Genomic DNA, 15,903 nt, shown 5'->3' on the forward strand with positions numbered 1-15,903 from the left:
CCTATGTTTCTAATGCGACAAAGAAAGCACTCATGATAAAAATCTTTAGTTCAACACCAAATGCTTGGTTTATGGATATCTTGGAAAACATTCCGAGAGTTAGAACAGATGGACCACCATACTGGTTAATATTTGTTGGTCAAAACACAAGATACTGTGAAGCCATACCATTATGGTCCAAAAATATTTTAGATGTGAAAACTGCTTTGACAATATTCGTTGACAAATACCATCCAACAAAACTGACATCTGACTGTGAAAGTTCTTTCAAATCAGATGATGTAAAAAACTATCTGCGTTCAAAAAATGTAAACCAATATTTCATTGTCGACCAAAACCATTCTGCTCTTGGTGTCATTGACGGATGTATAAAAATGTTAAGAGACTTAAACCAACCACAAGGTGGTGAAGCAAATGAAATGTCATATGACGACAAATATAGACACTTCTCCATGGCAAAGATGAGACAAGTTTTAAATATTTACAATAACCGTAAACAAAAAGGTTTGGGAAACCACTCCCCCGAAGAAATGAAAAACAACCCTGACTTAGAGAAAGACTATATATTTAATAATTTAGTCAAAAGGGACAAACAAGAAAGAATGCCGGGCTTCAAACTTCAGAAAGGTGACAAAGTAAAAATAGAAATACCTAAACGCGACCCATATGAAAATACTATTGACTATGACAACAATGGGAACTCGACAGGTACTCACATTCGTGTTCGTAAAAATAGAAGAAAGTATACAAGAGAATATTATGAAGTTTTAGGCAAACATGGCAAAATGTACACACTGCAAGCAGAAGATAAAACTACTATTGTCAGACCTCGTTTCAAACTTGTCAAAGTTCAAGGTGGTATACTTTCAAAGACAGTTCCTAACAAATATAAGACAACTCCTGACGAATATGCTAAAGAAGTTGAAAATGACGACTAAGCAATTCTATACCATGCGTAAACTGTCATGTAAGGTGGCATGTATTCTTTACTTTGTCCCGTTGTTTGCGTATATCCTGAAACGAAATGTGTATGGTTTCCTTCTCCCTGCGTGTCATCCCAGTAACAATTTATAGCAAACTTAACGTCGTCTTTAACATCATATCCTTTACCTTTTGGAGATATAAAAATTGCTCACATTTGCTCACATTTTGGCACTTTTTTTGTACGTTTGTCAAAAAATTATGAGGAAGATCTCACAAAAATAGTCAAAATGTGAGCAAATTTTGAGAAGTGCTCACATTTTGACATACGATTATTTTCATACGTTTTTTTGATGAATTCTAATAAAACTTCATTACCACTTTCAGAACGAAGCGTAACTTTTCAGCACGTAACGCTCTATCATGTGTAGTGACATATTATTCAAAAAAACTCAGATTGCTTATCTTATAATAACAATTTCATTAGAAAAAATGCACGATTTCACGCTAAAACTTTGAAGCAATTCTTAAATTCGGATAAAAAATCGATATGTATTACACTTTAAACTTCAAAAAATGGTTCAAAATTTAGACTTAGTTTATCTTAACAATATAGCAGATTTTAAGCCGAACAAGTAGGAGTAATAGAAATAGCTCTTGAAAATAATTACAATTAGTAATATGTAAGTCAAAGTTCGAGTATTCTAATAAATAAACGTTCCGGATTTTCTTTACTACAAGAATCAATACTTAATATATAGAAGCAACAGTAAAAACTTATTAGAGATTCAAAAAGAAAGTTGACTAAAGAGAATCTTTTTATATAAGTAATTTTATTTTTTTGAAATACGAGATCGAATAAACATGTATTTTATTTTATTACTATAATAATACGTTTTTACATAGTAAGAAAGTTTAGAGACTGAAATGAAATTAAAAATTGAGAAAAAAATAAAGCTTTTCTATAAAAATTCATATTAATATATAGTATAATGATATTACAATTTATTGATCAAATAAAAAGAATATTTGTTGAATAATTTCTGTTCAAATTAAAAGTTCTTCAACTTACGGTAAATCTATCTGCCTTAAAAAGTATTACGATATTATGCAAAGTCAATTTTCTCCAAAAAAATATTTGAAGATGATACTTTAAGTATACCAAAAATACAAGAATTTTGAGAGAACTCAATGAATTTTTGTGAAGGTGGAGTTAAATTGAGAAGATTTTTGGTCAGAGAAAAACAAAAATTACTATCTGATAAAATGGTATTAAAATGAAAAAAGTTTAAACAAAGGAAATGAAGAATTTATATTATATTAGAATTTAAAGAGTAAATATAAAAGATTGAAAGAAAGAATAATAATAGGATTCTTGAATGCAACATTTGGAATGATGTTTCCAGTTGTAGATGTGTTAAGCAAAGAGAGATAATGATAGTTTCTTGAGTTTTGAGTTAAGCTTGTTGTAGATGAGAGAGAAATTTTGACGAGACTGAGGAACTTCATTTGGAATGATGTTTCCAGTTGTAGATGTGTTAAGCAAAGAGAGATAATGATAGTTTCTTGAGTTTTTGCAATTAACCATCCTCAATGACTATTGTTTTAATATAATTTTTAAATTTTTTAAAACTGACATTTTAGTTGTATATTTTTTCTAACAAAGGTACATTCACTAGGCGATAACAGTAAAATGGGATGAAAATATGATAAATAGCATCCCTATATAGTGCCAAACAATATTTATACGGGCCAAAAAATTTGGCTATAGATTTGGCGAGTTATAAAACTTAGAAAATTGAGAGGGATTTTTATTTTTGAATTTTTTTTGGAAAGTTAAAATTGCGATTAAAAATCGATTTCCGGGAGAACTAAGCATCTCATCATATATTTAAATCGATAAAAATATTAAATAATAGTTGAATAGTATAACAACGTGAAATTATGGCTGAATCTACAGAAAAAATGAACATATTTGACATTTTTGAAAATTCATACGTTAGATGGTGACAGGCTCATAAACTATACTTTAGCTAAGATTGATATATGGTTTCAACAACACATGGTTAAAATTGTAAAAATATTTTAGATTTCAAAAAGATATATATGGTAATATAATGGAACAAAGTCAACAAATAGCATGTTAAATATGTTATAATTAACTTTTTATTAGATCCAATAGTAGATATCGAATGGTTTCCAGCTTTATGGTTAAATATTTTCTTTTCGAGCTTCTCTTTAACTGTTGTATTAAGGTTGTAAATTTTTGATGCTAGAAACTATGGAATCTTCTTTGCTGCTGCATTTTTCTTGAGAGTTCTTGCAATTTCGAATAGATCTGCGCATTGTATGAAATTGAGGCTTTAAAATATCTTGAAAACAGAATAGGACTGCTTTTCCAAAGGAATGCTTACTTGTAAATCAGAGAGTTTCAAAATTGAGAGCAAGATTATCATCATAACTTTCGATTTTGCTGCGAAAAAGGAAGACAAGTAATTAACAAATCATTTACTGTTGTTCATAAAAGAAGAAAACTTTGATAACAACTAATGATGATAAAATCAAGCTATCTTTTAATATTTTAAATTGATAAGACATTCAAAATATTTGAATGGTTTAAAATATTTTCTTTTAATTTCTATAAGATATTATCATGATTATATAATAAAATTTAAATTTTTATTCAAAAAGGCAATATTTCAAACTTTTAATTTCAAAAATCTTAATTCTGCAATAAGTGTATTTAATTGTAGCAAATTTAATGATCCTTCGTCATGCTTAGCAATTTGGAACTCATAAATTAATGATTTCTTCAAGTAAAATTCTGCATTATTTCAAAAGTCAATAATTCTCTAGTAACTTTTCTTCAAACCCTAACCATTATATTATATGTATAATGGAGAATAATTGCAAAGAAAGATAGCCGAATTTACTGGGTAGTTCTTGTGATGCGAAATAATTGCAAATTAACACATAGTTTTAACAGCATCAATCTCTTTTTGCTCTCATTTAAATGCATTCGCACACTTTAATTTTGAAATATAAGAGTTTTGGAAATTATCAAATTTATCTGCTCAAATACTATAGATCTTCATAAGTGTTAATAGAATCACCAGCCTTACATATAGTGTTTAATATAATGATGCACATCATACTGGGATTTATTCCTTATTCATCTAGTTATTATAAGATTTACAACCCCATGAAAATTTAAAATTTTGTCAAAAATAGTGAATGTACCTTTTTTCTAACACAACTATCAATAAATTGTAATATCATTATACTATATATTAATATGAATTTTTATAGAAAAGCTTTATTTTTTTCTCAATTTTTAATTTCATTTCAGTCTCTAAACTTTCTTACTATGTAAAAACGTATTATTATAGTAATAAAATAAAATACATGTTTATTCGATCTCGTATTTCAAAAAAATAAAATTACTTATATAAAAAGATTCTCTTTAGTCAACTTTCTTTTTGAATCTCTAATAAGTTTTTACTGTTGCTTCTATATATTAAGTATTGATTCTTGTAGTAAAGAAAATCCGGAACGTTTATTTATTAGAATACTCGAACTTTGACTTACATATTACTAATTGTAATTATTTTCAAGAGCTATTTCTATTACTCCTACTTGTTCGGCTTAAAATCTGCTATATTGTTAAGATAAACTAAGTCTAAATTTTGAACCATTTTTTGAAGTTTAAAGTGTAATACATATCGATTTTTTATCCGAATTTAAGAATTGCTTCAAAGTTTTAGCGTGAAATCGTGCATTTTTTCTAATGAAATTGTTATTATAAGATAAGCAATCTGAGTTTTTTTGAATAATATGTCACTACACATGATAGAGCGTTACGTGCTGAAAAGTTACGCTTCGTTCTGAAAGTGGTAATGAAGTTTTATTAGAATTCATCAAAAAAACGTATGAAAATAATTGTATGTCAAAATGTGAGCACTTCTCAAAATTTGCTCACATTTTGACTATTTTTGTGAGATCTTCCTCACAATTTTTTGACAAACGTACAAAAAAAGTGCCAAAATGTGAGCAAATGTGAGCAATTTTTATATCTCACCTTTTGTCATTCCTAGTTAGTATCCCTAAGTCGCGTACTGTGGCACTGCGCGCCTCCGTACACCACTTAGCGGTTTTGACACTTTACGAAACCAGTAACGTATATTTTACAACACAACCATAACACCAACTTAACCTTAAATATTTACAAAACCATCTGACACATAAACGACTTCACTAACGAATTCCCTACCGTCCTCACTAAATAAAAATAACCTTATTTTTATTTTTTTTAATTTTTTATTTCATTACAAAGACATGTCCGACTACATTTACTATGACTCTTTCCCAGAACGTTTCCGTGAACTATTCAAAACTCAAGTAAAACTGAGAAACATGCATTTTAACAAAGACAGACCCATTGACGATGAAAGAAACCCTGAATATATTACAATCCCTTATGACGCAAAGTTCATTGCATACATTCCTTATGGTCGCAGAGGAACGAAAACTATTTCAACAAAGAACAAAAATTATTTCTGGAGCGATGAAGAAAATTGCCTTATCTACATAAATGCATACTTAAATAAAGCTACATATTGTACAAAAGAAGGTTGGACTGGATTTGAGCTCTACATATACGACGACGATGGAAACAGACGTTGTGTATACCCATACGATAATATGTACCATTGTTTTCATCAAGCATTAAACGAATACATAGTCAGTAAGGGTCTCATTCCTGTTGAGTAGATATGCTTTATTTTTGTTCCCACATTTATTTAAAAATTAATGATATCACCACCCTCACACGTATGAAAACATAGCACAAAAATAAATTTAGGTGAAGTGGTGAAATCTCACCTCTTTTTTCACCCGGTTTTTCACCCTGTTGAATTCATTGCTTTATAACTCTCTTCCTTTCTCCAACTCTTCTAGCTTCTTCTTAAGTTCAGCAATGTTGTCCTCATGAAGTTTAATCTTTCCTTAATATACCTTCTCTATCTAATGGTTGCTTTATCTTTCTAAACTGAACTCTACCATCCTTCATAGTATGAATGTAAAAACCTTCTGGAACAGTTCCTGATTTAATATTCTACCAAAAACTTTTGTTTCATTGCTTCAGTGACTTTATTTGTCATTTCAATCAAATAAAAATTTTAATATTAAATAAAAATAACGTTATTTTTTCAGTAAGGAAACGCAGGAGTTTTACGATTTATTTGAGGAGTAGGTTCTGGTTTAAATTTGGAGTCGGTTTAGGAGTTGACTTTTGAACAGGAGTTTGTACTTCCATAGGTTCAGGAGTCATTGAAGGTTTTGCTTGTGAAGGCGTTGGTTTTGGCGAAGGTGTTGGAGTTTGTTTAACTTCAGCTACTTCAGTATTATTTACAACATTTGCTTTATTTCTTTTCAACATCATAACTGCTCCTGCTGTAGCTAGCAAACCTAGTGGGAGACCATATCTTATATAAGGACTTGACCAAATGCTATTTTTGACAGGAGCTGGTGGAACACCTAACCTTGGTGAGACTGCTCTTTGCCATTGTGCAGCTCGTAAGAAATATTCAATAGGTGCTCCATAATCGTTTGGTAAAGTTTGTTTCATAGATGGTGAAGGTTCACGAGAGCTTGATGAAGAACTCATTTATAAGCTTTAAAAATAAACGTTCATCCTTTATTCCTCACTGTCGTCCGTAGCTAAGTTATAGTCATCTAATCTTATTATGGGGATGCCATTAGCACGCACCTGAATGGCAAAGCAACAATCCCTCATAAATCCAATAAGTGGCTTTGGTACATTTTCAGTTGCTAGTTCAATAGGTCCTTTAACAGACAATTTGTATGTTATTGGAGCAGTAGATGTTTGACCTTGCTGGAAGCAAAAGTCCACTTCTGTTGGAAAACCACATAAGAAATGTGTGTTGTCATAGCTATCCCATTTATGTTCCACACTACCATCATCCACCAATGACCTCATAACATCTTCATTAAATCCTATCATATCATTGTTTGTATTGCAGGCGTTCGCAACCATTTCATAAAATACAGGTCCATATGATTTTTCAGGTTCTGCAGGCATATTTCCATAAGCTCCCATGGAAAGCTGAAGATATTTAAACTTAGGGTTCTCAAAATTAACATAATAGTTGTCTTTCTTTCTAAATAGTGCCCAAATACTTTTAACATTAATAGGCGTATAAGCTGCTGTAAATGTTGCACTTGAACTATCTGTATTCTTTGAGAATGAACCGTCCATAGGAATCCAATCCATAACTTTAACAGGAAAACATAAAGCCTCGTTTGTATAATGTTCTACAAGTTCTGTATAAATGTTAGGGTCTAAAGAGAATGACTTTGGATGAATGAAACATTCATTAAAATCCATCTTTGTTCGAAATAGTTGCTGGGTTACAGTTGTAATAGTAACTGTTCCACTAGCTTCTACTGCCTTCGTTATCATAGTGAATGGTTCATTCCATGGAACAAATTTATTTGTCGGTGGATTTGAATCTGAAGCAAATGCAACTTTAAGAGTTGGATTGAAAGCAATGATATCATTTACAGATATAGATGTGCATTGTAAGGCGTCGCTACTGAACTTTACTTTAAGCTGAATGTTTCCTGCAAAAGCTGGAATAAATCGAATAGCTTCTAATGGAAGGAATCTTCTAACAGGAATTCTTAAACGAAGCTTAAAATCAAATGATTTTCCTGCTGTAATTGGACCACTAACAATTTGTCCTGTTCTGCATGTTCCCGAATGACTCCATACATCTTCATGTCGAGTCTTTGAGAAAACATCTACTTTCTTTATTTGTTCGGTAGTTTGTGAGTTTGAAGTTATATATGCTTCTTCTCTTGCGTTGTCTTGAGAATATACGATACGACCATTTGCAAGGATTTGATATCCAGCAACTGCATAGAAAGCGTCATCGAAACCAATCCAAAATCCTGGTGGGTTTGTTTTATTGGAACCTGAACCAATTTCTTTATCTACAATAAATTGACCTTCCATTTTATACGTAATGAATGTATTGTAAAGGTCCAACATATTTTCACCAGGAGGTGAGAGATTGAATGTTACCCATGTGTTATCTTTAGCAGTTCCAGGTTGTGATGGAATCTTTGCGTCAGAATATTTTCTATTAGTGTCACCAATTTGAACTGCATTGTCTATGATATCGAAATATGAGCGAATCTGATGAATATGCTCTGCTGGAGTAAATTCGTTTAACTGTTCGTTCTGCATGTATTTACTTCAGATAAAAATATCTATTTACTTCATTATTCTCACTCTTCTTCTTGGCATTCGTGGTGGAAGTTGTTTCTTGACATTTTCAATGAACTGTACATTCTCTTTTGTCTCAACTTCTTTCACTGGCGGGTCAGGATTCTTTGACTCGGTTTGTTTTTCAATGAAATTCACGAACTTTGCAATAAGCTCTTGGTTCGTTATTGAAAGTACATCTGGCTTCTTTTCTTCTGGTTCTATTGGTGGCTCAGTTTGAACAGAAGGTTTTATATGGGCTTCGTGGACTTCACCCTTGCCATACACCTTAATGTTGTCGCTTTCTGCATTCGCTAATGGAACCTTTCTTTTTCTTACGTATATTTTACCATCTTTACTCTGACTTACGTAATAGAAAGGATGTTGTATTCCTCTTGCGTCATTTAATATAATAGACTCTCGCTCTGATTTTGACAAGCTCATTTTACATCGGTTAAAGTTTTAATTTTGTTTTTTATCTGCAGTCAAATGACTCAGACAAGCCCTACGGACAAGACCCAAGGGGTCATAGATGTTGAAGCATTGAAGAAAGAAATTCGTGAGCAAATTTTATCCGAACTGAAGGAACAAAAACAAGAACAAAAGCCAGAGAGACCAAAGAGAAAACTTAGTGAAAAACAACTTGCTGCATTAGCTGCTGGAAGACAAAAGAACCCACGTTTGCTGAAGAAAGCTAGAGAAAAGCTGAAGAAGAAAAGCTGAAGCAAAGAAAGAGTAAATGGTTTATTTTTATCCGAATTAAATGTATAGACAAATACCTTTATCTGTTGCGTTCAGTAGTGAAAACCCTGACGTCAAAATAAAGGGGAACAGAGTAACGTTTAAGTTTCCAACAGACTGGATTGTGAACATAAATGAAGAGAAGTACATTGGCATAACATATGTATATAACACGTGCTTTCAGAAAGGTTGACTTTATACTTCAAGTCGAGATAGAAAATGACGAACAGTCTTTAAGCGCCCAAAACATTCACATATACAAATACTTTAAAGACGATACAACATTGCAACAATGTATGATTTCATTTAATGAGATGTTCGAGAAAAAGTTCAACATTGAAGTACAAACTTTACAGCCTTTACGTGAGTTTCTTGCACAACTGAAAGAAGAAGGTAGTCAGCCACAACTTATAGACTTTCATTATGAATTTAATGAAAATGAAGATGGAACTCATGACTGTCAATTCATTGTATTCTCACCATTCAATGAAGTAGCTAAAAAGAAAGAAAATTCATTACGTATAAGATTTCAAATCTCTGAACCAAGTGATGATTTCAAGAATGTTTTCAATTATGATGCAATGCTTCCGAGGAAAAATGAATTTTCCGAAATTAGATTTCCAGGTATTTGGGATAGAAAACAAGCAATATTATATTCAAACCTAAGTAAAGGAGTTGAAAATGAGTTCATTGGTCATACAAGAACTTCACCACTTCCTAACCCTAAATACTATAAATTAACTGGCTTCAATCGTGAGTTTTGGATAGACATGTTCTCCACTCATGACCATAAAGCACCTGTTTTGCTACCTCCAGACCATAAGGACTGTCTCTACATTGAAGCACAACTCTTAAACTCTACCATCGCAGTATTGTAAATGACCTCATGGGCTTATTTTTATCACGAATGACCTCATTGCTGACAAAAATAAATGACCTCAGAACTTCAACTTACGAATAAAGCTTGTTTTAGTCGTTATTGAGAAGTTAAACTTTTCAGCAAAGCAAGGACTAGAAGACTTACATAAGTCAAATCCAATCTCTTGACCATCATGAAGTGCTTTGTAAAGTTTCATTAAACTGAACTCAGAGTCTTTGTCAAATTTTCCTTGCGGAACCATTAAACCTTTATCTTCATCATAGAAACACTGAACAGAGTCAGGAAACATTTCATTAGCGGTTAAAGCAATAACATCTTGCTTCACGCCTTTCATTCTGCAGTGAAATGCAACTTCATTTAAATCATTCGTGAGTAAGTCTATGTAAGTCTTCTTTCCACAAAATATTGACTTGTATGCTAAACTTTGTTTATCTTTTGTGATTTCTGCAAAGTCGCTATGAAATTGACCAAGGTTTTTACCAATGAGAACTCTTCCATAACGCTTCTCAAACTCTTCAGCTAAACGAGGGATATCTTCATTGTAGAGATGCATACTGTCCGTATCGCTATAAAAGATGTCCATTCCTAAGTCCTCAGCAGTACAGAATACTTCACACATTATTCTCTTCGACATAGACAGAATGTTAACACCAAGTGGACAGAAGTTAAAGTGTCTGCAAATGCTTTTCGTTAGCTTGAAAATAGTTTTATCTGAACCATCCAAACCTTCGAACTTCACTATATGGTTGTAGTTTCTGATGGCATATCTTATAGCATCTTTGTCATTTACTATGGTTATTTTTGACTCAATAGGAGATAGAATAGTTTTGCCATAAATACTGTTCAGAATGAGCTTTATATTTTCTTGCAAAGGATTTCCTTCTTTCTTATACTTTAACCTTAACTCAAACAACTTCTTTACTTCATCTCTTATTCTAATATCTCTGTTTCCATCGTAATAGTATCCTTGCAACACTTCACATTTGACACCTTGATATTTTATGAGGTCTTGTAATGTTATATGGTCAACATACATTAAACAGCAAGTGTTTGAACTTCTGGGAACGTTAAGTTCTGGATTTAGTTCAGGGTCACAAACTATTAAAGGAAAGTGTCTATGTATTCCAATCTCTGTTATCTTAATGAGAACAAAGAAGCCAGACATAAACTTTTCACCAATGGGTTCCTTTTGGTCGTCATCGAATAAATGTCTCATGAGATACTCTGTGCTTAACATTTCTTTCTTCATAACCTTTGGAATACCTTCTAAAGTATAAAGTCTTGCTATAGCTGATGGATATAATGAAACAGCGTCGAAGTCAGCAATGAGTTTCTTTTCACTCTTTTGTTTCATGTTATCTGACAGCATACATCTTCCACCTTGAATACAGCGTGAAATAAATTCTCTTGGTTTATTTGAGAGGTCATATAAATTTCCATTCGGGAAGTACACTCTGTTCTCAAATAATTTGTTAGCAATTGAACAAATGCTAACGTAATAATAAACGTTTAAATCAAACTCTTTCAATATATCATTTCTGAACTTAACAAAACCTTCTCTTAAAATTCTTACATCTTGTTTGCAATAGAATGTGCTATATTTTTCTAAGTCGAAGTGGTTCTCATCTATTCTGCAACCTTTGATGGAATCTATGTTTTTCATGAACGTATCAATATCTTTTACAAACTTACACGCTTCAGAAATGACACCAGTTCTGTTGTCATTTGCTAACAAAACACTGCTGTAGTAGTTATATGGAAATACTTCTTTCGGTCCTGTTTGTAAGTTAAACATAGCAGGAAATAGTTTAAGCTTCTTATTTATAACACTGTAAGAGTCTTTTATAATAATTGCCCTTCCTTTATATAAGCCAGTTATTTGCATTGTTCGTGAACCTTTAATGATGGGAGTTCCTTTCACTTCTGTCATGTGTCTTAAGATGAAGTTTATCATAACTGAGGTTATGGAAATATATTAAACTCTTGTCAGGAAGTCGTTCCAAAAATTCTGTTGCACAGTTCTGGCCCCAAATGCTTTCACTCACTGAACCATCTTCACTGTCGTAACATATGTTAAAAGCTTTATGAAAGCCATCGGTACTGCACTCAAAGTCAGCAAAGAAAACGTGCTCAGGAATGAACTTGCACTTATTTTTATTTACTTCTTTTGACTCGGCTTTCTTCTTCAGTTGTACACAATACTTTGGAGCATATGACAAGTCTTTAAATGGTGCAAGGTTCTGTTTATATAAGTCAGTCGTATATGTGAAAAGTTCTCCATAAGAAATAGGTTCGAAATATTTGCACTCCCACAATGTTTTCATAACATCCCATAACGGTGTTGTTCTATCATAACGAACTACATATTTATATTCTCTCTTTGTATAAATCTTCATTTGTTTCTCAATGTTCATTCCACCACAAGCTTTGAGAATTTCTTTGTAATTTCTGACGAAATATGTTGTCATTGGTAATCTTTCGTTTAGCATGTAGTGGTCTTCAACAAGAAGTAAGTCAATAGTTCGAACAGTTTCACATTCTTTTGGTATGTATCTCTTTATTTCATTATGTCTTGAGTCATTGAAATAACCAATGGTAACATTAAATGCTATACCTGTTGCGTCAGAAATTTCTTGTACTTTACTTTGAGGAAAGTCTCTAACACGAATGACTTCTCTCATGTGGTCAATAGTCTCTCCATCTACTCCAGCCTGAATGCAAGCATAAACGAAACAATTGTCTTCTGTCATAAGTGCTGCAGTTCTTTTGTTCAATTCATTGAAGATTTGGTAGCGTTCAAGATTTATAGGTAATGTGCAAAGATACTTCCAGAACTGACCGCTTCTCTTCTTATAAAACTTCTTTTCACCATTATCTTTCCAAAAGCTTTCTATAAGTGCTGGGTTTCCTGTTTGCTTAAGAGCTTCCAAAATGGCTTTCTGGTCATTTGTCAGTGTGCTTTCATCTCTATATGGTCTCTTTTTTGGTTTGCCTTTCTTTACATCTGACATCGTTAAGCCTTCATATTCTGTTAAATCATACATCTTTATTTCGGTAAGATTCTTTATGTTTGTCAAGAAGAAGTCATAGTGCATTTCAACAATACCTGCAGCATTTGCTTCTATCTCTGATATAAAGTTCTCCTTCAAGAGCTGATGTAGTAATGTTCCAATATTATTGAGGTTTAACGTAGAACATTCATACTTTCCACCAAGTTTATATACCATCCATCTTTGTTGGAGTTTATTTTAATTTCTCTAAGAGTCTCATGAAAACCTTACCGAAATGTTTGTGTAAGTAGTCTCTGTTTGGTTCATCTAAAGCTTCGATGTTAAAGTCAATGAGTCTATTGCCTGACTTCACATTTCTCTTCCTATTCTCTTCATCTTTCTTTAACCATCTCTCACCTTCTTTTGGTTTGTCGTCAATGGAACGAAGGACATCGTTAGCTTTGCGAACTTGTTCTATAGCGCTCTTCAACATCTCTCTTCTCTGTTGTTTCAGTGTGTCGTCTCTTCTTCTTGTTTCACCAACGTTTGCATGTGTTATGTCAAACATTTCTCTTCTTACTTCATGAGGTACTGAACGTCTATGATATAAGTCAATAGCAACGTCATTTAAAGGAAATGCTCTTGCATGGACTTCGTCCTCGCCGCGTTGCGGCTTTATGAACTCATGAATTCTATCATAACTTATTGCACCATTATAGTCTTTAATGAAGTCAGCGAGTGCTTTTTTGTTTGTTGCGTAATGCTTTGCAACATCTATGTTAGCTTCTGTAAGAAGTTGTTTTATTTCCGAGTGTTCCAACTTAGACAACTTCCGATACATCTTTAGTAGGAAATAAAAAAAATATTTTTTGAAAAAATTAGATTAGATTTTTTTAAGTTATTTTTCAAAATAATTTAATATTTTTATTTTAATGAAACACATGCAAGATTGCAAGTTCTTTTCATACAATGCTCTCGCTACTGCCATCAAGAATGAGTTCAATAATGCTTCAAATGTTAATGTTATCTTTAACAAGAAGTTTGTGAAAGAATCTAAGTTTGGTCAGTATGTCAGACCATTAGCTATCGTCATTGACCGCAAACGTTATACTTCACAAGAGTTAGCAGTAGTTTTGAAACAAAAGAGTTTCTTCGTGAATGTCAAAGATACACACTATACTGTTATAAAGAACTCTAACATTGACTTCTTCAGTATTGCTTTAAATCTTTCCGAACAGAAAGAATATAAGAAAGGTGAAACAAATGTGAAATATTATCCTTCATCTCTGAAGACAATAACGAACAAAGATGTTATACAGAAATTCTTACCAAAGGTTGAAGAAGCTTCTATTGACATTGACGAAGGAAGTGAAATGGTTGAAGAAATAGACCCTGAAGCTATTTAAGCAAAAATATATTTTTGGTTAGTCTTCATATGGATATTTTACAACAATTCCCCAATGTATAAACTTTTCATACGCTTTTTCATAAGCTTTATATACCTTCAGAAATTTTGCATAATCTTTAGAAGCATTTAGATATTGTTTAAATGCTTTGTATGTCTTCAGAAATTTTGCATAATCTTTTACATGTTGTTCGTTCTCTTCTTCTGTCATGAGTTCCGAATATTCTAAATTCATGTTCTTTCATATGAGATAAAATTTTATAAAAAAAAATAAAATTAGCTTAGATTTTTTTATTCTTCCTCTTTGAAGTTATCGAAATATTCTGTTATTTTTTCCTTCAGTAATGGTAAGTCTTCTTTGAATGTAAGTATTGTGCAACCTTTGATGTCATAGTGTGTTTGAGGAAGAGTATTTTTGACAATTTCCTTTATTTGCTCATTCGGTGTCATTGAAATCGGTAAGTTTTCACGATAGAACCAGTTTCTGTCAGATTTATATATTTTAGCTAAGTCATAAAAGCTTTTGTTGTTTCTTCTGACTAAATGTAACATAACCATATCTTTATCTTCTTCTTTCTCCAACTCTTCAGTATAAATCATATACTTATAACTCTTTTCCTTTCCTTTTGGTACTGAACGCGGTATTCTTTTCTGTATGCTTTTGTCTTTGGATTCAATGACTTCATCTTTTGCTTGAAGTTTCTTTTCCATCTCTCCACGTTCTGCTTTATATAGTTCATCTAACATCATGAAAATATAACAAGCATAACGAGGTGAAGCCCACATTGCTACAGCGTTTACTAAAAGTCTATGAACATAATAACCTTTCAAACCAGGAGCCAAATTCTTGCGATTTTCGTACGGAATCTCTTCTCTCGGTTTTCCGAGGGAAGCAATCATATGAGGAAATTCTTCTAAAAGTTCTTTTGTCTGTTGGTTTTCAAACCAATGATATGCTTGCTTTGTAGAACGAAGAGCATTCATTATACTTTGCATTTGGTACATGTCATCTTTGACTGAACGAATGAGACGTAACTGTTTGTTATACTGTATGTACTCGTATTCTTCATTTATAGCTTCATGGACTATAACTGTTGTTGTGTTCTCTGATGTTGACATTACTGTCTTTACATACAAAATAAAAAAATTTGTTAGAAAAAAATTAGCGTTATTTTTCTAACTAAGGAAATTCATGATTTTTGTGCTGAATTCAATAAAAATAATTTTTAGGTGAAGAGGTGAGATTTCACCTGTTTTTTCACCTAATTTTTCACCTCTTTTTTTCACAAGCGTTTTACATGAATTGTACGATGTATATTTGAAATCCTAAACAGTTTTGTAGCTTCTATTTCTTCTTTTAGTACATCGAATGTTTTAACAATGCCGAAAGTCTCTTTATATTTCTTCTTGACGTCAGACAGAAGGAAATCTTCTGCTGTTGGATAGTTTTTATTAAGAAATGTCAACATATCCATTTTATCTTCTGCTGGCTTTTCTGCTTCTTTCTTTAAGTCTGCATAGTCGTTTCGCATTCTTTCTATCTCTTTGACTGAGTAGTTATATTTTCTTATTGCTGCTTTACATTTTGAACATTGCGGCATCGTTTTTGCGTTATACATTGAAATAAAACCAGCTAAACAACTAAGGCGTCAATGGTTTTCTTTAACTCAAAAGCTGC

At 32.2% G+C, this 15,903-nt stretch overlaps 8 protein-coding genes and 3 pseudogenes across 11 annotated transcripts, besides 3 other annotated features; 4 read left to right on the top strand and 7 right to left on the bottom strand.

Annotated features, from left to right (window-relative positions):
* Nucleotides 1-5,013: part of a mobile genetic element that runs on past the window's edge.
* On the top strand, nt 72-708 carry TVAGG3_0885570 (uncharacterized protein; the record flags this gene model as incomplete). Its single annotated transcript, XM_051250619.1, has 1 exon — nt 72-708. A coding segment is annotated over one exon (637 nt), but the record flags the coding sequence as incomplete, so codon positions are not given.
* Nucleotides 1,117-4,997: a mobile genetic element.
* Nucleotides 5,014-15,871: a mobile genetic element.
* Nucleotides 5,257-5,691, top strand: TVAGG3_0885610 (uncharacterized protein; the record flags this gene model as incomplete). The annotated part of the gene is made up of 1 exon (XM_001292036.1): nt 5,257-5,691. The coding sequence occupies one exon, from the start codon at nt 5,257-5,259 to the stop codon at nt 5,689-5,691; it is 435 nt and encodes a 144-aa protein (XP_001292037.1).
* On the bottom strand, nt 6,129-6,586 carry TVAGG3_0885620 (annotated as a pseudogene). The gene has a single exon. A coding segment is annotated over exon 1 (458 nt).
* Nucleotides 6,617-8,191, bottom strand: TVAGG3_0885630 (uncharacterized protein; the record flags this gene model as incomplete). The annotated part of the gene is made up of 1 exon (XM_051250620.1): nt 6,617-8,191. The coding sequence occupies one exon, from the start codon at nt 8,189-8,191 to the stop codon at nt 6,617-6,619; it is 1,575 nt and encodes a 524-aa protein (XP_051086095.1).
* On the bottom strand, nt 8,219-8,653 carry TVAGG3_0885640 (uncharacterized protein; the record flags this gene model as incomplete). Its single annotated transcript, XM_051250621.1, has 1 exon — nt 8,219-8,653. The coding sequence occupies one exon, from the start codon at nt 8,651-8,653 to the stop codon at nt 8,219-8,221; it is 435 nt and encodes a 144-aa protein (XP_051086096.1).
* TVAGG3_0885650 lies at nt 8,973-9,828 on the top strand (annotated as a pseudogene). The gene has a single exon. A coding segment is annotated over exon 1 (856 nt).
* TVAGG3_0885660 (organellar and viral DNA polymerase type B) lies at nt 9,889-10,464 on the bottom strand (the record flags this gene model as incomplete). Its single annotated transcript, XM_001288510.2, has 1 exon — nt 9,889-10,464. One exon carries the CDS (start codon nt 10,462-10,464, stop codon nt 9,889-9,891), a length of 576 nt encoding a protein of 191 aa, XP_001288511.2.
* On the bottom strand, nt 10,478-13,661 carry TVAGG3_0885670 (annotated as a pseudogene). Its single transcript has one exon. A coding segment is annotated over exon 1 (3,184 nt).
* On the top strand, nt 13,753-14,226 carry TVAGG3_0885680 (uncharacterized protein; the record flags this gene model as incomplete). The annotated part of the gene is made up of 1 exon (XM_051250622.1): nt 13,753-14,226. The coding sequence occupies one exon, from the start codon at nt 13,753-13,755 to the stop codon at nt 14,224-14,226; it is 474 nt and encodes a 157-aa protein (XP_051086097.1).
* TVAGG3_0885690 (uncharacterized protein) lies at nt 14,517-14,972 on the bottom strand (the record flags this gene model as incomplete). Its single annotated transcript, XM_051250623.1, has 1 exon — nt 14,517-14,972. The coding sequence occupies one exon, from the start codon at nt 14,970-14,972 to the stop codon at nt 14,517-14,519; it is 456 nt and encodes a 151-aa protein (XP_051086098.1).
* Nucleotides 15,509-15,844, bottom strand: TVAGG3_0885700 (organellar and viral DNA polymerase type B; the record flags this gene model as incomplete). Its single annotated transcript, XM_051250624.1, has 1 exon — nt 15,509-15,844. The coding sequence occupies one exon, from the start codon at nt 15,842-15,844 to the stop codon at nt 15,509-15,511; it is 336 nt and encodes a 111-aa protein (XP_051086099.1).
* Nucleotides 15,872-15,903: the final 32 nt, after the last annotated feature.

Source organism: Trichomonas vaginalis, chromosome VI, assembly GCF_026262505.1.
Source record: "Trichomonas vaginalis G3 chromosome VI, whole genome shotgun sequence".
Classification (NCBI taxonomy): Eukaryota; Parabasalia; order Trichomonadida; family Trichomonadidae; genus Trichomonas; species Trichomonas vaginalis.